Source organism: Cryptomeria japonica, chromosome 1 (genome assembly GCF_030272615.1).
Source record: "Cryptomeria japonica chromosome 1, Sugi_1.0, whole genome shotgun sequence".
NCBI lineage: Eukaryota > Viridiplantae > Streptophyta > Pinopsida > Cupressales > Cupressaceae > Cryptomeria > Cryptomeria japonica.
In genome coordinates, this window is record NC_081405.1 from 265,104,177 (window position 1) to 265,127,334 (window position 23,158).

Below are 23,158 nucleotides of genomic sequence, written 5' to 3' on the forward strand. Positions count from 1 at the left end.
AGAGTAACATGAATTTATGTGTCCATTTTTTCTTAGTTACAATATTTATTAAAGTTCATTTCTTGGAGTCCAATTAAATATGAAGCTAAGTCTGACACATTTTTCGAAAACTAGATATGCTCTGAAAGTTTATTGAAGTTGTTTTATCTCCTGTTTGTGGTAAGGCAATAATGGATATTTTGGACTTTGAAGCTATTTGTCTACAGTATAGCTCCCATAATGATGGATGATTGAGAGTTTTAAGCTATTTGTCTACAGTATATCTCCCACAATACTTAGTTGACAGTGGATGGGCATTAATTTGGAGGTTGTATCATTTTGCACATTACAATGCTAGAGAGTACATTTTTCACAGTGATGACAAAATTTTTGGTATCCTGCATGTAGAAAAAGAATGAAACTGACACAATAGTGGAGGTTGATTAAATAAAAAAGGAATAACATATAGAAGTATTCATTTACTAAGCATTATCTTGTGTATAAATTAACAATTACCCTAGTAGCCAGACTTGGAATTGGTGGAAACGCAGCAAGAGGAAGAGACAATGTCAACTCAGACTCATCTCACATTTGACACCAAGAGTAGGCTGAATATTTGTGAAATTGGGAAGTCATTAAATATTGACATAGGTCAATTTTCTTTCATATTAGAAGAAAGTAACTTGAATTACATTCAAAATAAAGACAAATTCATATCACCCTATTGATCAAGGAGAAGTAATTCAAGTACTGAATCATAAATAAAGCAGAAAATAGTTTCTTTCTGTTGTAAAGTTCCAAAAATGATCTACATAATTTAAAATCCATGGATTTTGATATCCATGACATGAAACATATGATGGCCAGATAATCAACAAGTGGAATAGGAGCCATTGTGCACAACGCTAGTCTGCCTTCCCTTCCACAATCTTATGTCTTGTCTGCTGGTCTATCTACTAATTTTCAGTGTTCCTTTGTCCATGCCTCTTCCTCCAGTATGAGGTTGGATCAAGCTCATCCAAGTAAATATCCTTCACATCAGTTACCTCCAATTGTTTGTGGCAGATTTGATGACTCTTCAATAAGCAGTAGTAAGTTATTCTTTAATCAATTTATTGTGTTTCTTGGGCTGTATACATTTTCAAGCCTAGTCCAGTTGTTACAACCCAAAGCATTGCATGGATGACTCTAAACTACAGTGGTAAACTCCTGAAGCATAGGATTTTAAGCATTGTACTCCTCTCACCTCTTAAAACTTAAAAGTATGTACATAGCATTATTATCAATGCAAATTAATAAAAAAAGGAAAGATTCATCACTAGAATTGGAAACAGAAACATTCAATTTTGGAAGGCTACATTTTATAAATTCACCAGGCAGTAGGAGCTGCCTTCCTGTTCTGTAAATCCTTGTACCTCCCTGTCATTTCCCTGTTTGGCAACGACTAATGATTAAGGAGGACCTTTTGATGAAAACTTATGAATTATTATTCTGACTCCTTAGTTTGATAATCATTACTTAATATGTTATATTCTTGATTTTGTGTTTTGAATTTGAATGAGATGATTTATGCTTTATAAAAGTACTCCAGGTGAATATTTCCAAAATTTCTAATTAGTAAATTTCCTAAGTGATCAAGAATAATATTGGTGCTAGTCAAAGTATTATTTAGATTTTAAACTAATGTGTTCGACTCATGATTTGGAACAGGGGAAAAATCAGAACGACAACCTGGACTTATGTTTATTTGAAGAATGACTTATTCATGCTCTTGAGTTAGCTCAAATTGTGAAATTGGGGCCAACAGTCACTGATTTTGAATATTTACTTCTTGACTACAATTGCAATGACAACCTAGACTACTGTTTTAAACTTATATTTAGAAGTTAAATTCTTGACACTTGATGTATTTGTCTAAACATGCAGAAGTGCTGAGGTGGATAGGGCCAAACCAAGATGAAGGGGGAGGGGGGGGGGATGTACTTTAGTCTTTGTTTTATAGGATTCCATTAGTGACCAATGATAGTACATGAGTGGACCAACAAAGTAAAAACCACGAGGCCAAGTAGAAATCTCAATATCAACATGAAAACACTGATTGCTTAATGCAATCAATGTATGTAGAGATTGAGATAGTTAAACCTGGAGTAGATAAATCAAGACTACTAAGAAAACTCTTGAAAAAAGGTTGCATGAAAAGGATGCCATGAGTAGTAGGAAACTATGATATTCATAATTTATCGCACCCCAAAAGTGATGACATGGACTTAGAACTTTGTTTTTCACTACACCCTTGCTTTATGAGGAAGATCCAACTACTTTGGCTCTTGTGTCAAAAGCCAGTCAAGCAACAAAAAGTTGAATCAACTACCCTCTTCTTGAACTTGAGGAATCTAAAGAGTGATAGTGTTATTCTTGATATGAACCTCACCACTAGGCTCATTCATTCATGCGGAAGAACAGTTGGATGGTGGATTATTTTGTTGATTTGTGTTGTTGGATGTTGAACCATTGGTATGTTTGCACATTGTGTTGCAGCTTGTTGGAGCGCTAATGCTGCAATCCTGGAGTTAATGATTTCAAGGAGTTCTTCTAAAAGATAGAGCTCAATTGCACAATGTTCTTCTCTTAATTGCCTTTGTTCATTGTGTTCTCAAATAGGCCTAAGAAGAGGCACTTTTTCTTGTACCTGGTCCAAAACCAACTCGGTCCAATTTTGTTTAATCCTTAGGCACATTTGGCATGTAAATCCAACTGAAAGATAGGGAAGTTGAACAGGTTTGATTCTTGGTGAGTTTGTTTATTTTGCTTGGCTTGTAGTGTTTCACATCATTTGACAATTTGTTGACAGTTTGTTGAATGCTCATCAAGTGCCTCATGATGGTATAAGGGGATTTTTTGATTTTTTGAAAGAATGTTTTGAATGATTATGATTAAATGTGCTATTCTAAAATGCGTGCAAGAGAGCTTTTCATTGCTTCTTCCTTTTTCATACTTGTCCACTTTGAAATGTGAATTAACTAGTTACTTGCAAATAAGAACTTCTATTTAACTTTTCAAATGCAATCTATACTATCTTTTTTTGTGTTTTTGGTAGAGATTTTCAAATCAATTTAATCTATTTGCAAGGAAAGTGAAGAAAGTAATCTAAATCTAATTTACCTAAGAAAGCAACAATGAATTAAAACTGAACTAGAAATAAGTGTTATAGTTCTTAGGAAAAAGTATGCGATCTACTTACTAATAAATGAAGCAAAGCTTTGAATAAGGAAATTGCCTTTTCCAAATAAATGAGCTTGGAAGAAGCTTTTTGTTGCAACCATTGTAAATGTGTCCTTAGAGGATCTAGCTTGTATCCCCAATATCTTCTCTTCTAGCCTTTAGGTACTTTGCTTGATGGAAAGGGAAGGTTGGGATTGGTGAGGAAAATAGTATTAGCTTCCTAGAGACAAGGATTTGGGATTGGGCTTTGTAGTGAGGATTGCAATCTTCTGGGGAAATCCAATACTTGGGAAGGTATGCAAATCTTTTAGTATAGAATTGTAGAGATAAGCTTCAATCTTTCTATTTAGTAGGGAGAAAAGCTTCTTTGAATTCACTCAAAGTTTGTGCATGCAAAATTCTCTTCTTGAATTCGCTATCTTGAGAATAAGAGAGGGGAGCTTATATAGGAAAAGAGGGGAGGGAAAATCAAGCCAAAGAGAGAAAGAAAACCCAACTTTAAAGAAGTAAAGAGAAATGCCATCTCCTACTTAAACTGTTGAGTTTTGGGAAGGAAATTGGAGAAAAACAAGCAAATCCAAAAGACTCGTGACCATGTCATAAGATGACAAGGTCGCCTATGTTAGGGTATGGATCGCCCCTTTTACTAGTGTTGGTTTCCTAAGCAGCTATGCAACTTAGCATGGTTTATTGTGAGGGTGGCCTAGTGGAAGAGGCTTGATACTTGGATTTGGTGTCCAAGTAAAGTTCTTCATGCTTTGGTGGCAAATGGATAATACCTATTCTTGCATTCTATGAAATATATGTAGTTATAGTTGTAATAAGGACGAATGGTTGATATTTATGCTATTACATGGTTGAACTTGACACTCATTATTCCCTAGAAAACATGCCATCTCCTGCTAAAAAAGCTGAGTTTTGAGAAGGAAATTTGATAAAAACAAGCAAATCCAAATGACTCATGACCATGCCATGGATGACAAAGTCGCCCATGTCGCAATATGTTTACCAATGTTGGTTGCTTGGGCAACCCTATAACTTAGCATGGGTCATTGTGAGGGTGGCCCAATGGAAAAGGAGGCTTGATACTTTGGTTTGGCCTCCAAGAAAAGTCCATTACACTCTGGTGACGGATGTGGCTAATACGTATTCTTGCAATCTATATATTATATGTAGTTCTGGTTATAATAATGATGTATGTTTGTTATTTATTAATTCATGATTCGATTATGATCATGTTTGGTTACATGGTTGAACTGTATACTCATTATTGCCTATGTAGCTCTGCAAATGAAAAGAATGGATAGCATTCATAAACTTGCAAATTTCATTAGAGTTGTACAACTGGAAGCAAGGAGACATCTTGTCTAATTGATGATTATCTATAGATCTTGGTAAGGATCAAGAAATTTGTGACAATCTCTAGAGGTGATGAGTTGTAAAGATTAGAGAATTTTACATGACATAGCTCCTAAGGCTTGTGTACTTGCTTGTGTCAATTCCTGCAAGAAGTCTTGTGATGGCCCATTGAATTAGAATGACTGTCAGCTGTGTAAACTCTAATTCTGATGCTACAATGAGCCTAAGACTACTATATACTCTTGTTTGGGTTTACCTATAAGACACGAGACATGATTTTGTAATGTTACAGTGAGTGAAGCTAACTACCCAAGTATAGTTAACTTAGAGTGAATGTTCCAAGTAGTCAAAGCCATGGATAGTTAAAAGCTCAAGTTTAGAGGCTATATAACTAGGATTCTTGAAACTGACATGTGATTCTCTTTTGTTATAGGCTAAGCACATTCCCCAAATGTGAATTAGGCCCCCTAATTGATTAAGCTCTGTTATGAGCCGAGTCTGTAATTTCCTATGGACAACTCCTCAAAGGAGGTGTTACCGAAATGCTCAAAGGTAAAACTGGATAGCCTAAGTTGAGACCCATATTCTATGCATCTCAACAGGTTTCAGTAATCTTTGTTTCTACTTGTGAAGTCTAAATAAATTGAGCCAGGGAGGTTGTTGTTGAGTTTAATTTTCATTACTCTTAAAATCACTTCGGTGTAATATCTTTGTTGAGGCCACAGTACAAGGAAATTCTTGACCATAAATATGTTGAAGTAGACCCCTAGTCAACATGTGTCCCCTCGGTGAGAAGGTGGACGTGGCCCTTTCCAAAAACTAGAACGAAAATTGCATTAAGATCAAATTTACAAGGAACCTTGTGACCATTGCAAGTCTTGGAAATAGAGCTCTATCAATTCTGTGAAAACACAAAAACAATACTGAGAGGGGGAGGGGGTGAATCAGTATTGTAAATCTAACTAAATTAAAACACAGTAGTCAATGAGCAGTTATGACACATGAACACAAAATATCCCGTGGAAAACCCTTTCGGGTAAAAAACCACGTAGTCTGAATCCTTCAATAGAAACAAGCAGGCACCAACCGGTATTACAATAGTGAGCACCAACTCACATACAGAGCTACAACTCTGATCTATACACTTCACGGGTTCACTAAGGCTACAACCTTTGACAGAGCACCAACTCTCGAACACAATATGAAGATTTAGAAAAATTAATTTGAGACTCACTGTGTTACTCAGACTTAAGTAACACCCCTGTAATTTTGCAGACTATACATTAGAAACAGAGAAGACTTTATCCACGATACATTTTAAAACTGTTCAAGTGCTGTTACAAAAAGACTCAGTATCAAACATAGACATAGCACAAATCAATAGCAAAAGCTATTTTGTGGCAAACTGCACCCAAGTAAATCATACTCTTTATACACAAAGCTGTATCTTCACTGTTTTTCTTTTGCAGCTAACATTTCACAGTCTATTGTTACTAATGAGATAGTTCTTTCGGCTTCACTGATAACATTCTGCATTAACAAAAACTCTTCAAGCCACTTATTGCGCACATCACAAAAGATTAAAGTCAAGTCGATATCTAAACCAACAGCATCAGCCATAAAAAATTCCAACTTTCTACTGTCACATACATTTTTTTTTAAAATCTCAGCTAAGCGTCAAATAGACACTTCCAAGAACATGCCATCTGAGAAAGACATCTCACATTCTGGAGTCACACGATCATATCATCTACTTCCAAAGCCTGATTCTTCATTGGCTTTTCACGCACCCTGCATAGCTTCAAATCTGTGTTTCTCACAACTACGCACACTCACCATTTAAAAAAAAAAAACAGCTCATTCAAACAAAAAAATCATATGTAATATATCCTAAGACTTGTCCATCGAATTGAAAATTTACTAACTCGAGCAGTTACAAAATACTACTGAGCTGCCGCACTGAATAAAAGAGAACAAAAACGCTGTTAAAAAACGGCTCTGTAACATTTCCAGGTATTCCCCAATCAGCGCGATTTTTAAATTACAGGCACATTATCAACAAAGAAGTATGATTCCAACCTTTTTAACAGAAGCATCCAAAACGCCTAAAAACTTTAATAGGCTTTGCGTTAGAAACTGTGTCAAGTATCGAGCTGACTTGCCAGAAAAAGAACACAATCAGAGAATAGACACCCATTGCAGATAGAGAAAATTTCATTGAGCAGAGAAGACGTCACACACACACCAACTGGCAGAGACATAGGCAAAGAACAACCCCGCACAGCAGAGAATAATTAATGTCAAAATGCCTAATTAACTACTCCCAGCGAACTGACAGCTGCACATCTGAAAAGAAACGGCTGCCACAGGAAACAGCTGCCACAGAACCATTTGAGAGAACATCGAAACACTTGAATTACCCAACTAAAAAGCATCTGCAGATGCAACAAAACATAGATCTCCTAAACAAGACACTTGGCAGGATAAGAACTACTGCAAAAGAAAAATTGCAGACACAGAACACCAAAAGCATAGATCATATAGAAAAACAACTGACTACTTGACATCAATGACACGCTCTACATTCTGGACCCAAGTGCATGAATTAAATAAAATTAATAGGGAAACTCACACCCATGGAGCCTTGGAGATAAATTGTTTGCAATTATGGAATCAAGCTTTTGGATAAACTATGACTAATTAGAAGTCTGCATTTGATATGTCAAGAGTTGTCTTATCGACAGACCTAGCTATTCAATGCATGCCTCATGTTTGTCTCTAATTTAACCCTAAGCCACAATTCTGAAGTAATCTAGAATGGAGCATTAGGATTTTGGAACCAACTTGTGATTATGTCATATTTTAATAGGACTCTCACATCCACCAAAAACAACCTGAAGCAATAATTTTTCAAACTGGAGTTATTTATGTATTCAAGTTGAGTGGGAGGCTCATGCTTGATGTTATTGATATATTTCACGTTCAAAGTGTCAATGATATTTCACAATGCCTTAAGCGTCTGCCACATGTCTTGTCTTATCCACTTATGTTGGGCATCTACGTGTCTCAGACCCCAAGCTTCTATTTATACTAATTCACTCGCTTCCTTGCATTCACAAGTCAATTCTGTTTTTACATTCCTAGAAACCTAGTCTACAAGTAAGCCAGGTCTGATTTAAATTTTAAACTCATGTCCAGTTATATGTGACATGTCAGATTCATGACACTCTTCAGACCCAAGGCAGTTCTATTTCTTGATTTTATTGACAATTCACATCCAGAAGTGAGTGGATCTCAAATTGGAAGTGCCATAGTGGAGCCAAATAAGAAATTGAAATCTGGAGAAGCTTGAGCACATAATGGACCTGAAAATTTCATTCAATTTATTAGATTGATTTGCCTCACATCTGCAAGGCTAAACATCTACTGGATCTAGATGATTTATATATCCTAACTTGGCAATATTTTCACATCCAGGGTCTCATGAAACAAGAGACCGAATCAACCAGAGTTGGCCATACATCCCTCTATCAAGTTTGACAAAATTTGACGACTTGGCTCAAACTAAATCTAGTCTTGAAACCTATCACACATCTCTCACCCTATGTTAGATAAATCAAAGACTCTTTCAGACTTGGACATGAATGCCTGAGTTCAATGTTAATATCTGATCTGAGAAGCCAAGTATGTCAAATCTAGGAGATTCTTGAGTTGACTTATCAAGAGAATTTATTGTTTGCGTGAGATCACATTCTTTTACAACAGATAATGTATTTGAAAGCTCAAGAAGTACCAATCAAAAAGAAAGAAAAAATTGGTCCGGTTTTTACTGAGCTCATTGGGGTGTTACAATCCTGTAATGACAGGTCGAACAAGATCTTTTAAAGAATATAGAACTGCATTCAAAATTTCCCCAATTTTGTATAGATGCATTTGAAGCTCCTATTACCTCCTTCCAGCAGCAGGGTCTTAACCTGTTTTCTTTCATTTATGCACCGCTTCAGAGTTCTGCTCTTCAATGTTTGTCCAAACTGTAAAATGTTGTAGGTGAGTTTATAATTCTTCAAAATTCCCATATATTTTTTATATTCCAAAGCACTATGACAAATCCTCGTGATCAGAGATGTAAGGAAGTTGTAGCTATATCATTTATGATTTAAAAGGCTTTGTTTCAAAATCTAATTTCCAACAAAATTTCTGACAAATGTCATGGGAAATGACATTTTCAGTGGAAGATTTCTCCGTCTTCTTTTACTGACTCTTCTACAAGAAAATCTTTGATCATTATCAATATTCATGATTGTCTAACTTTAAATGCAAGCCTAGTTAATTGATTGCTATCTATTTTACTACACCTAGCCTTTCTTCATCAAACATTTCTCGTCAATGACATTGTCTATGTAGATCATTATCCTACACCAATTTTTCACAAAATTTGTTTCTCTGGAATTCTGTCAAAGGATTCAGTTCTTAAAAAATGCAAATGAGCAATACATATGGCCTGGTCTTCAATCAGTATGAGATCTAAAATATTTTAGTTCAAGAAATTTCATATGATATATATTCTCAATTTACTTGAACTTGAGTTGTCCTAGATTTGCCCATTCATAATCCTGTACTCATGCAAGTATGCGTTATAAGAGAGAATCACAGAGTGTGCATTCTTAAATGGACATATGCAAAAAAGCATGGCATTATTGGTTTCAGACAAGGTCAGAGTCCAGAGATATTGAAATTAATCACAAACCCCTGAAATAACAAATTCTTACTTCAAGCTTATCTTTAATTTTCAGTTGTCTATACAAATCAGATAGGCAGTTACAAGCCAACCACATAGCTGATTTCATATTTTGGACATAGAGAGGTTACTGACATATATACCATAAACAACAGCACAGATAGTTTATAAACAAGTAGCCAATTCACCGTGGAGCCACCTATGTTGACACGTAGATAGCAATATATAATATATGTGGCTCCAATAAAGGGGCAGAACAGTCCTTTTAACCATATATATTCAGGCCTGTACACTAAAATTTAAGGTGATCTGTGATGGCATGGCAATTTATGGTTTTGAAAAACTGATAGACAATGTTGCTTAAAAAGTTTCAAGTCTAATAAAGGATGTTCATTAAAATGCTAAAGTTAAAGAGAAACTGAATCACATTAATTCTGAGCTACACAAATAAGGTTGTGAAGTTTCTCCCCTGTATTGTATTGATATGCATGCCTTATGTTGAGAGCCTCATTCTGCCCTTTCTCTTCACATGTGCCCATCAATACAGATTAAGGAGTAAGGACTAATATTAAATAGATATAATGTAGATCTACCATTTATGGAAACTAAAAGGAAAAAAGAATTCGTGGAGATATTAAATTAAGAAAGGAAGATGCAAACTATGGCAACTATTGAGGCTGGTTTAACATTTACATCAACTCACCCAACACATAGGATATACCACAAACAACAGCGACCTAATTTCTCAATGTGATTAAGATATTTTGCAATGGGTCTACTGAAAGATGAAGTTTCTAATTACAAATACCAATGAAACAGAGTTCTTTCATCAGCACACATTGCACAGCAATATTACTTGCTGTGGTGCAGTATGGCATTCATACCAGAAAAATTTATCTGGATCAAAATTTTTCTTTTGTAAGCAGGACTGTATTTTGAACAACTTCATTTGTGGGGAGCAAAGGTGGAATCAAATCCCTTGAATAGGACAGAGCCACAAGGTTTATCAAGTATCCCTAATATTAGGCCAGGTCCTAATTAACTCTTGGCAAATTACAAAAAAAAAATACAAAGAGACTACAATTCAGTTTTAATTTGGAAATCTATATGGGTGCAAAATCATCTATTAAATACTCCAAATAGAGGGCTTGAGAGAGCATATCTCAATCCTCAAGCAGAGAAAGGAAACCCATAGCCATTAGAAACTGAACTAGCTTTTCAGGACATCTATTTCCTTCATGGACCAGTAGCAGCTACCTCAGTCACTCCAGTTCTGTATCCTTGACTCACTTCAGTAGACAGCTTAATGCAGATACAAGATTCGTTAAAAAATAGAAGGAAAAAGCTAACCCTCTCCAGTTAATTGTTCCTTTTGAAGGTGACAATATCACCGATTTCAGATGTAGAAATGGTGCCTCATTTGAGGTAGACAGATTAGCTCCACATCGCCCAAGTCATAGCTCAATGCCTGTACGAACTGACAGTTTAAACTAGATAAACCCAAATGGTGTAAAAGACACAGCTAAAAATGTTGCACTGTTGAAAAATCCAGCAGCACAGGTAAGCCTATACACATAGCGAGGGAGATAGAGAACAAACTAGACCAATGGAACTTGAAAAGACCTATAGAATGGCTAATAAACCTAAGTGCAATAACGAACCACCAGAGCAAATCTGAAGAGGGTCATTTTGAAGCAAAGACTCAAAAAAAACAAGAAGAAAGTCTAATTTATTCTCTCATTTTTTATATCTATATCGTAGTTCCAACTTTCAATCTTTGTGATTTGCTTAGTATTTTGAATGTTTTAATGTTTTGAGCAATGCTTTATTAACTTTAATCTGTGTATGGCTTTCCTTGTTTGGCGCTTAGCATAACCATTTTGATGGTTTCCTGATTTTACCATGTGCCGTGCAGGTCTGTCCATCTCCTGATACAATACAGCTTGCAAACAATCTTTCTGGCTTAGGCCAAACATACAACAAAAACGACCTTTCAACAGACTCTGCGGTATGTATATATTTCTCCCATTGCTACTTACACTGCTTTTTCTGGGGCAGTAAAAGCTACTCCATGTCAATTTAGGTCCAATGAAAAGTTTATCCAACTGCCTGTTATTGCTTTCAATAGTGTTCTAATTGTCAGCAATTACATAAGATTAAATTCTGCTAATATCTACATATAAGCATGCCAATTACAAAGTTTGAACAGATGAATTAATAATATTCTAGTATGATTATCAGAAGCATGAAGCAAAATATTATACTTCATATTATCTAAACTGGTTGAAGAGACTGTGAATCCAAGAACTTCATGACCACCATTGTGGGTAATTGCAGTGCTCCACGGCTGTTGGGGACGGGGAGACGGGGGGATGCGATGACGGGCTTCGGGGACGGGGGGACAAAGGGAAAAAGTTTTGGGGACAGGTTTCCGGGACGGGGGGACTTGGGCCTGGGGGGGGGGGGAACGTGTTTCCGTGGAACACTGGGTAATTGTGAATGAACAAAGATTGTTTGCAAATTAATTGACTCAGATTAGTGATCTCTTGGGGGATCCCTATACTAAAGCCGAGGAATATTATTGCCACTCACACTGTTATGTGCCATGAGAATGAAAAAATGTGAAACTTAATTTATCTAGAAGATCCTATCAAAGAAGCCCTTTAATTTTATTTTACTTTCTAATCTTGGTCCTTTCATACATCTTATCAAATTGTTAAGAAGCAAGGAATGCCTGTTTTTATGGAGTGTATCTGTGAACATGAAATTTGACTCGAGATAATTTAATGAAGTGATATGACAGAAGAAGCCTATAGTTAGGAAGAATCTTACAGTTTAATTATACTGTTATTAATATCTTTGCAGCATGCAAATGTATTCCTTATTGTTCACACTAATGCACCCTAGAGATGTTGCAATGTTAAAATGAATTCTTCTTCCAAAACTACTTTTGAACCTCTGGCCTTAAGCATTTAATCAACATCCCTATAATTTAAAATGTTCAGTCAAAATTCAGAAACTGTTACGATATTTTATATTGATTTGGTATCACTTTATGCCAAGGGTGATACACTTACCCTTGCAGTATTGCTCAACTATGCCATTCAAATCCCTACCTACATGATAATATACTCTTTCTTCTTTGATGATGTATAACTATAGGATGTGGTTGTAAAAGGCAATATGTAGGTTCTAGTCCACACTAATACTACCTTAGAATTATGCTATTTTCAACATTTGTATGATGTCAAAGTATGACATGCTTCAGGCATTAGTTGGAAATAGATATATTAATAGCATGCCTATCCATATTTGTATCCATCTTGTAGGTAACATCTTCTCTCGTACTAGCCTAAAGCTGTAGATGTTTGTATCATTCTTGTAAAATCTATTGAATCTAGACCATAGTGTCAACATTTTGTATCACAAAACTAATGGAATTTTTTTTTGTTCAATTTGTTAGGAATCAAGTTATTGGTTGCCATGTGCCTACATGCTAAAGTAACCACTTCTGTTTTGCTATTGTTTCTTAGAGATGGCATAAACCTTGTCCTCCCTTTTAGGTAATTACTTAATGATATGACATTGCAGTCTAGCTTCTACACATACTTTTTCTTTATTTACCCATTTTTAGCTGCCAACTATTTTTAATGAGAATTTGTTTTTGAATATTGGAATTTCATTTGTTATGAGATCCATTATTAATTGTATGTGCATTGGATAACCCTGAAGTGAAAACTTTTCAGAAGCTGATTTTTGTTGTGTAGTTGCCACAATTGTTTACATTGGCACCTTTATGAATTACTAATTATCACACACAATAAATGATTGTTATGCTATATTTTATCTAGTAAAATGAAATTTCATTTGTAACTTGACTTTCAAGGAAATCCTCGTTGCCTGATTTGAGTTTTTTCTTTTTTCTGATATAGGTAAGTGGCTCAGTAAGTATGGGGAACTGGCCTTCCTCAATACAATATCCCTTAACTGAAAAGTTAACTCTTCACATCTCATGAGATTGCTGAATCATGAAAAGTTGACTTTTCCACCAATTTGCATCAACCTGCATTTCTACTGGGGCAAGTTTGTCAGTTTTTGAATAAGGGCTATTGTGGTGGTAAGTATTATTAGACTATGGCTCAATAGAATTTTCACCTGATTCAGGTTATTTGGTTCAATGATCTATTTATCATGGAATGAACCCCTTTCCATCTTCAATAAATTCCCTTTTTACCATGAAATGGTTGATTTGTTTAATTTTTGTTTATATTTTTTTATTTTTATGCTATTGTACTATACTATATAAAGCCATTTTTTGTTCTTATTTGAACTTGAGTGATCCTTATTTGATTTGATTTTTTAAGTTTTCTCGAGTCACTTGCCAATCATACCATAGTTCTAGTATTAAGTCTGCAACAATTATTCTTCTACTTTTTCTCTATAGTGTCTAAGTTCTAACATTTACCAGATCATAATCACAAATACAACTTCTGCAAACTAATTGGACCTCATCTTTTTCTACTTTATTTGGTTTCTAAAATGTAACCTGTAAGATATTTGCTTTCTTTTTTCTATATTAAATCATCAGTTCTCTGGCTTGAAACATTTTCCTCTCTTGCTTGAGCTTATTTATTTGAAATTTATACAAATGTATGCAACCAAGGAACCCATGCGTTATTGTGCACTGAATCATCTGTTGTGTGCTGTAGTTCCACTGCAGTAAACTGAGAGATGAGAACTATATTATTCCAAGGCAAGTGTTGTTATGAATTTAGGACAGTAGTATACCAAAAAAAAATCATAGTTATGGAAGGTTTAGGAATTTCAAACTATTAGGTGATTTTTTTGGCAATGTGGCAATCATTATGTGTGAAAGTTCAACCCTCCCCTCATGTTCACATTAACTGTTTCAAGCACAAATTCTCATAATCAACCAGCCATGTCTGGGCATGTTCCATAACAAGTGTTCCTTGCACAGCCATCCCTCATGAATGGAGGGTTAAATCCTATGACTTTGATATACAAGAACACTAAGCCATGTTCCCGACACTTAACCAAGTGCAAGGAGTATCTCAACATGACAGGCTTCCACATTCTCCATCTCTTGACAATTCTGAAGTGAAAATCTCTTTAATCCATTTCAAATATGGCAAGGGTACTGATAAGAGATTTATCTAAAGTTTGCTTTGTTTTCTGTTGTTTCAGTTAGCTTACATGGTTGATGGTAGTGTACAATTCATATTGTTGGTTGAAAATTTTGTACACTCATGAAAGTAAACAAAATTGCGGCTTCAACCACAGTTGTGTGAGTATGAAACTCTCCTAATTAAAGGAAGGCTCCCCCTATCTAACTACAACTTTGAAAATAAAATAGGATGGGACAGCAATCTTTCTTCTTTTTTCAAGAAAGACAATATCCTTTTCTCTTCACAGAAAAGGATAGCGATTGAATATGAACAGCAGTAACCACTTTCAAGTGAAATGAGAGAAAGGAAATGAAGTTTCCTGAAAGCACAAAGACTTCTGTCACTTCCTTCGGGACAGGACAACAATATCAAGCTCAAAGACTTGATTATGTGAAGTCCTATCTACCCTTTGCTATACTAAATTTTACAACGAATAAAAGACAACAGCTCAAAGACTGGAATAATCTATTCTTTCAACACAAAGACAAGAACTAATGCAAGCTCAAAGACTTGCTGCTATTTCTTATCAAACAATAATTTTTCCTTAAGAATAGACGCAAGCTCAAAGACTTGCTGCTCCTTCTAGAGATTTTCCTATTTTAATTAATCTTCTCTACTTGCAGCTCAAAGACTTCAAATCAGATTAGACTAAGCTTCTTTTAGAAACACTTTGCATGGAAGAAATAAAAAGATTCAAATTCAAACATGTAGCTCAAAGACTCAAAACTTGAGTAATCCTTCTTTGTTATTCTTCAAAAACTTTCAATTCACATACATAAGCTCAAAGACTTCTTGCTGTGAATTTGGCAGAGTTTTTGCTTTCTTTCCCAAAAAGATAGATATTACAATGGACCCTCTCTTCTATTTATAGGAGAGGAGCCTTGAGAAAAATGTGGGAGGATCCTAACTAATTTGAGAAATTCCCTGAACCACCAAGACCTATTCAACAACTAATTATGACTTATTCAAGGTTACAAGTCCTATTCCAAATTGACTTGTAACCTGCCTACTTGTAATTACAAAAATGCAAGTGATGACAACTTGCAATTACAAAAATGTTTTTACAAGTAAACTTGTCGAAAGGGAAACTACAATTTTGAATTTACAACCAAGTGTTAAAAACACTTAAGTTGCACCTCTTGAAGTCATGAACAATTCGAACTTTAGAATAACTTTCTGCAATTCATCAGGATCTGGTTCATGAGTGTTCATAGCCACCACTCTAGTCTTTACAACGACATCATGGCATTGGCATAGTGTGGAGTTGCCCTTTTCCAACGCTGACCGGATTTCCTGCAACTCAGTTTGATACTTAATCAATATTTGAATGGAAGCGACTGAAAATTGCTCACTTCTCCATTCATCATGAATCTTGAGTTACAGATCTGCAAGAACTTCTTCCTCGGGCAGCAACTCATCATTCTGATTTAGAATGTCGCAGGATGCCTTTTTACAGTGGGAGGTAACATCTTGAAAGACTGCTTCACGCAACTTTAAGGTCTCATCAATTTCTTCAATAAGTGATTTGAGAACAAGGGATTTTTTCTCCAGAAGTTCCTCATATTCAATGTACATGACTCTGGAAGGAATTACGTCATGCACCTGAAGAATGCTCAACTGTTGTTGAGGCATCTTTTGCTAGGAAATTAAATTTCTCTCAACCTTCTCCAAATTTAGTTTGAAAGCACCCAAGATTTGATTCAACTTATCTTCAATGATTTCCAATTTAACCATTGTTTCAAATACCTGTCTTATGACTTGTGAACATAAGTCATGCAATTGATCAACCCAGGTGTCTAAGGCTTGAACCTTTTGGGTGGCTCTCTCGATACCTTGGATTGGTTCACTGGCCCTGGAAGAAACAGGTACTTGGCCTTCTCCATTTGAAGGTTGAGTAATACTTTGGATGGCTGCCATGAGTCTCTGATTCTCTACTTTCAACTGATCTTTCTTGGTCAAAACTTCATCATACCGTTGTACCAATGAAGCCACTGTTTGGTGAGCATCATGTTTGACAACCTTATGAGTTTGCTTACCCAGTTGCACTTTTGTGATCCAATAATCAGCTGCTTGCATTTCTTCAACTGGTTTATTTGATATTGGTTCAGCAATTTCTGCCAGTCTCATCTGATTTTCATCCACGGTCACCCTCGAAACTGTCTTTGCCTTCTTAACAGCTTTAGGTTTTGATTGTTTCAACTGCTGATAGTCAAAGGCATTAGGTGAGATCACCTGCTTCTTCCTCTTTGTAGTAAAGGAACTAAGCCATGGAGGTAAAGCCATTAACTTTGACTCTGGGAAAGAGGGAGAAGCAGTTTCTGTTTGAGCAACTGTGGTGACCTTGGGAGAAGTGTCTGTTTGAATAGCCACCATAGTCTACTGAGTGACGACAGGATGTGATGAAGATGTCATGAACTCATCAAAACAGGTCATAGAAGTATCAATATCAGATAAAGGTACATATGAAGGATCATCTGAAAAGATATTCAACAAATTTTCCCGAGAATGATCTTGAGATGGTTCTGCTGTTGAAAGTGGAAGAACGTCCTGCGGAGATTCTGAAACTGAAGGGGTAGATTGAGAGTTCACATCTATCACAGGAGGAAACATGGGTACTTCAATAGGAAGTGAAGAAAGAGAATTATGTGGGGACTCTGTAGAAAGCGACTGAGGAGCATTATCAGATTGAGTTTCTTCCTCTGAAGCTTCAGGATCAATCACATGAATTCCCAACTGTGGCTTCTCCTTGCCTTGAACTGTTATTTCCTGGGGAGGAAGCACCATTGCACGGCTGACTCGCAGTTTGATCCTCGTATTAGAAGAGGATGCACCTTCTTTATTGTCCAATTGAATTTCAGACTTCCGCCCAAGAGGACCTGTAGAATCATCTTCTTTCCCAACCTTAATCTTAATGAGCTTGACACCATTGTTCTTAAGCCAGATATTGGTATTGGCAAGAACTGGCTGAAATCTATCCAAGATAGAAATGCTTTCCTTATGGGACCAATGGATAGAAGGAAGTGGAGCCTCATCAACATTCTGATCGACAAACTCAGGATCAAAAATGTTTCCATCATCAATCATCCCTTGTCGCACGTTCACGAGGTTTAGATCCACAATTTGTTCTGCAGTGAGTCGACAGTAATCCATCTTGCAAATCTCCTTTTCCACATGGAGATCAACCCAGATATCTTCTATCCGATGCACATGGATGAAGGTCTTCTTGATCTTTTCCTTCATGCCTCGATAATCGAAATCAGCTCTAGGTTTGAATCTTTTGAGTCTGATTTCCTGCAACTCAGTCTCCATAGCCTTGATTGAAGTCATTAGAGAATATTGACCAATCTTCAATGGGTTGTTGGAAGAAATACCCATGCCAACCTTGTGCTTGACTGACTGATGTGTATGCACAGCCATGATCTGTCTTCCCAATTCCATAAGAATAACCTTATCGGTTAAGTATCGTGGGAGCATATAAGGCTGCCTGCCATAGCATCCAACTCTCATGTAGGTAAAAGTTGGAAACCGGAGAAACAAACAACCATATTCTTTCACCCTTTCCCATGCTTCATCTGAGACTTTTTTGTTCTTCAGGTTCTTGTCAAATTGACACAGGTAATGACCAAAGAAAGTGTCCTGAACCCTTCTGAAATGAGACCTACTTGACCTTAGAGGCAATTGATCATAGTATTCCCAAACTAGTACAAGCATGCGTTCACCCTTGGTAGAAAGACCTGGGAAATGTCTAAGTGACGCAGCGATATACATGAGATATGAATTCATGTAGAAGGTGAAAGTAGTAGGGACGACTGCAAGTTGTTCACACAAAGCATCATCGATGATCTCACCCCAATAGATGTGCTGAGACTGCCTTATTAACATAATAAATTGGTACATCCAAGGTTCAAAAACATTGGAATGTTCCAATCCCATCATACGACTCAGAAGGGTAATAGTATCGCCGATCTCATTCTTGAAATCAGATCGATATAACTTAGCCCATCTAGTAAGCGCAGTGCGAGGTTCATGAATCCATTTGTTGATATGATGCTTATAGTCTTTCTCCCTTTTGGCAAAGTATTCAGCTGCACTTTGCTTGGAGATCTCTATATAGATGGTTTCAGAAGGTATTTTGAAAACCCTCTCTATAGCTTCTGCATCCAGGCGAATGATCACTTCTCCATCATCATTTTTAATAACTCATGTCTCTTTATCAAAATGATGGGCACATGCTAGAACAAATTCTGGTTCTAGGGCAGCAATTGGAAAGGATGCGGCATGATGGATATGGCTGTCCAACAACCGTTGCATGTCCCCCTCCTTTGGATCTTCAATCCTTTGTATGAATTCGGACATGTCAACATGCCCTATCTCAGTATCCTTGATATGATCAAAGGAGAAGGAAACCTGTGACTGCGGAACTTCATTTTGGTATTTGTCATACCTATATTTCATCTTTTTTGGAGTGGGAGATGATGGTACATCTGTCATCTGAAAACAACTGGAAACGCTGCAATGTAAATCCAAGAGTATCAAGGCAATATCAAAGTTAGTATCTTTAGACATTTTTACTCCTCCAAATGGGAAAGTTCAACTTTCGAACTTTGGCTTTATGAGAGGAAATATAAGAGGTGGAAAGATAAGCTTTTGACTTATTTCGGGTTTTGAAACATATTTTGCAAGTACACAAGAGGGAAGTAAAAATGTGCAATCGGGTTTCCAAATTCCGAATGCAACTATACTCGCAAAACATGAAGCATGAATAAATGAAAGGAGAATGAATTTTCAGTTTGGAAGTTGGGAAGAACACATTTGCAATTGGTTTTCTAAATCCAAATGCAAACTTATTTACAAACTGAAAATTGAAGGAATGGATGAAAAAATGGTATTTAGGCATGCGGGAAATGACGAAGATGATAAGTACGGATGAGGGAATTGGAAGCGGATAGGTAAAAATGAATTTCAAGAAGATCACTTGGAACTTTGCCATGCAAAAATGGGAAGAACTTTCAACTTGCAATCTGGATTTCAAAACCCAAAATTGGGAAGAACTTGATTTTTTAATCATTGAAGCTTGATTTTTGGACTAAAGAAGGTTAAGTCTTTGTCCAAAAAGGGAAGAACACATCTCGAGGTAGAACTTTTTACACTTGCAAACTTCTTTGCAAATTGGGAAGAACACATCTCTCTTATTTTGAAACTTGATTTTTTGGACCAAAGAAGAGTCTTTGTCCAAAAAGGGAAGAACAACTAATTTTCCTCTTACTTGCAATCGGGTTTTTAAAACCTGAATGCAAGTAAAGAAGGAGAAATTCCAAAGGGGAAGAACAACTTTACTTTACAAATTTCTTTGTAAAATGGGGAATTTCCTCTCATAAACCCATTATGAACATGAACAAAACTAAAACTAAACAAGAAAATGCAAGGAAAGAAATAAGAAAGAAAGACAAAAATAAAAATTACCTTGCAAAGTTGAGAAGAGATCCAAACTTGAAGAATCAATCAAACATAGAAGATGAAGCCCTTTAAATAGAATTTAAACAATGGAAAAGACTTAGCCACGCATTGTGACAATAGAAAAACCGATTTGCTATAAAAATGCCATGTAAAAATGCTAATGAAATGGTTCGAAACTGATTTCATTCATCATTAATCACAAGACAAAGCAAAAATGACTTAGGATTGTAAGCATACCTCAAAGGCGAAGAGTGCATAACTTAGCAAAACACGTGACTGTTTTTTAGGGCCTTTTTTGCAAATCTGAAACCATAAATGCGCATAAAATGGTTTGATTAAAGCTTAGAATCCAACGCACTTATGGTTGAGCCAAAAATGCCTTGAGAATAGATGGATTCAATCCCCCAAATCATAGCAAAATGCATAAATGCATGATTCAGAAAAAAACGGCTTCAAGAAGACAAATGGCGAAAAACGGTTTGCAAGAATGCGCAAAAAATGGGTTTGAATCCTTCAAAGTTGCGGGGAATCCACACTTGGAAGGAATCCTTAAATTTCCTCCAACAAATTCGAACCCAAATCAGCTTGCAATGGCATGGAAGAATTTCGGGTTTTAGGAACAAAACAACAAGTTTTACAAAATGTTCATATTTTTGCCTCTAAGGCAAATTTCGGGTTTTAGAAAAGAAATTGCAAGTAAATTTACTTGTAATAGGGAAATAGAATTCCCTTTACAAGTGATTTCACTTAAAACATGTAAAGGCGTTTTAAAATCCCATTTACAAGTTTTATTTTAACATTATAAAAACAACTTTAAGTTATAAAGACATGTAAAGGGGTTTAAAATCCCATTTACAAGTTTTATAAACACTTAAAGTCAAGCTACTGGTAATGGGGGTTTTAAAACCCCCATTACAAGTTTTATAAAAACTTGCGATTGGAGAAAAATTCCCCTACAAGCCTAAAAGCTTCAAGGGGGTTTTGAAAAACAAATTACCAGTTACTGGTAATCATCAAAAAATTCCCCTACATTGAAGCAAAAACATAGCAAACGGACTCGAAACGCGACGAAATTCGAAACGTAGCTTGCGGATGGATCAACGATCGATCCAGTCCAAGGATGGGGCGAATTTCCGCATCGGGAAGCATGCCATAGAATAAATTTTTTCATTTTTTTAACAAAAATTTCTATGTGATAGTCCAATTTTTGAAATAAAAAATTGACGACAACACATATCATGTTAACCTCATCAAAGTTTTACAAATAGACCCATTAGGTATTTGTTTATATAAATGATCTTTGACGAGCAAAAGTATCTGAATTATCTAATGTGCATCGCTGTGTATTATTTAGTGTTGAGATTTTTTATATTGGAAACAGGTAAGTATGATATCCGCTTCCTTTGGCAAACACGTTGGCTTCATTTCATTACATGTCATCCATAGAAATTAAATTAAATCTGGGGTTTTCTATTGTGTGGATTTTTGTTAGGATTTGTTAATGTAAGCCTTGTAAAGCCATTAACATATCATACAAAAACGACAAAGAAATTCCACAGATAATCACAGCTTTATGTCAAATCACATATAGCAATATGCTGACTCTTATGGTCTTACCAAATAAGTAGAAATTCAAAATTAGCATTTATGAATATATTCCAAGTGAATCACTAATGAAATATACTGTAACAAGCGAACAAGTATAAATGGTATGTACAAAATACTAACTGCTAAACCTGGTGAGCCAATTTCCTAGAAACCATAATGGAATACCAAAAATGAGTAACTGATTATATATGAGATTCATCGAAGCACTTAAATGCTAGACCATACCTACCCAAATCCAATTCAGGTAGTCACAAGGGCAATGAGTAGCTTTGGAGTCCACTGGGAAACAATAAAAGAAGAGAAGTGAAAAACCAAGAGAAAAAGTAAGTTGAGCTATGGTCTTTTCACAATGTATCAAATTATGATTATCTGATGATTTATTGGGATTTAACTGTATGTTTTTAAGTAGTCTTCATTGTCCCATATTTCCTGATCATTGGTTCATAAGAACCCATCTCTTTAAACTGAACCGTTGAATTTGGATAAATCATCACATAATACTTTTAGCTTTCACAATATTATTTACATTGTCTGGAACTAGGTCACCTACGCCTTTTGACAATTGAGTTTTCTATTATTTTGGAAATAACTTCTTGTTATCATATGTAATCTAATTAAAAGTTGCTTTTACTTGTTTTGAGACAATTTGTACAAATCATCTACATGAACATATTTTTTTCTTATTGACATAAAGAAAATTATATTTGTTAATTAAGATCACAATGTATAGAGAATCACCATCTGCAAAGTTTACTGGAATATGAAATAAGAAACCACATCCCAAACCACATCCCACAACAAATTTAGGGTTAACCAAATCATACCCATCAAATAGACATAATAGACCAACACATAATAGTAAATGCCTGAATAGACCGCCACATAATAGTATCAAATAAGCATGTCTACCAAGGGAGAACAAGCACCCCATAAGATCAAACTGATTCCCCTCATTTGAAGCAAGTGTGGGCCCCTAACCACCTAACTATCAAAGTATGCAATCTTTGTAGCATGCAAGGCACCTTGCAAAGCAGAGGACAACAGCAGAAACATTCCAACCAAGGGGCCAACAAATGTCTTGAACAGGGCAGATTGACAAGTGGAAGAGGTGTTAGCTGTTCATGAAAAGGGATTTGGTAATTGAAAATGAAGATATTTCCTAGTAGATTGGTAGGGCCAGCCCCAATTTGAGGCAAGTTGGGAAAAGGCAAAGTCTCTCTTGAAATATGAGGACAAAGTGATAGAATTCTTGGCTAAGGACTCCAACCCCTATATGTGATTCATCAAGATTGGGTCCTCCCTGTGCAAGATCAAGGGTCTTGTAATGGCATTTAGGGTGTCACCTATTTTGAGTGGGGGAGAATATAGGGAGAATACGAGTACCTAGACAACTATAACAACGTTTAGACAATGTATTCACTTCCTCCAAAGAAAAGTTGTCATGTTGGGTGTGACCCAAGGAGACACATCAACTGCAACCAACTAGTAGTGTTTGAATTCGGTTTAGTGAACTAGCTTGTGTTCAAAGAGGGCGATGTGTTGTAGTGTCATCAAGGGGGTGAAGTCACAAGGGAAACATTAAAGGGTTTCATAAGGTTGGAATTCGAGG

The 23,158-nt window shown here is 36.0% G+C and overlaps 1 protein-coding gene across 4 annotated transcripts in view; it reads left to right on the top strand.

The window, feature by feature from the left end:
- The window catches only part of LOC131075744 (dihydrodipicolinate reductase-like protein CRR1, chloroplastic), a 116,872-nt gene that overhangs the window by 41,262 nt on the left and 52,452 nt on the right, over positions 1-23,158 (top strand). For 2 of the 4 annotated variants that reach the window (XM_058012624.2, XM_058012623.2), the window contains one exon: positions 11,214-11,306. In XM_058012624.2, the coding sequence (XP_057868607.2) occupies positions 11,214-11,306 (93 nt within the window). Of the gene's footprint in view, positions 1-11,213; positions 11,307-12,761; positions 12,819-13,230; positions 13,389-23,158 lie in introns of those variants that run through there. The other 2 variants (XM_058012625.2, XM_059217159.1) reach the window with 2 other exon arrangements.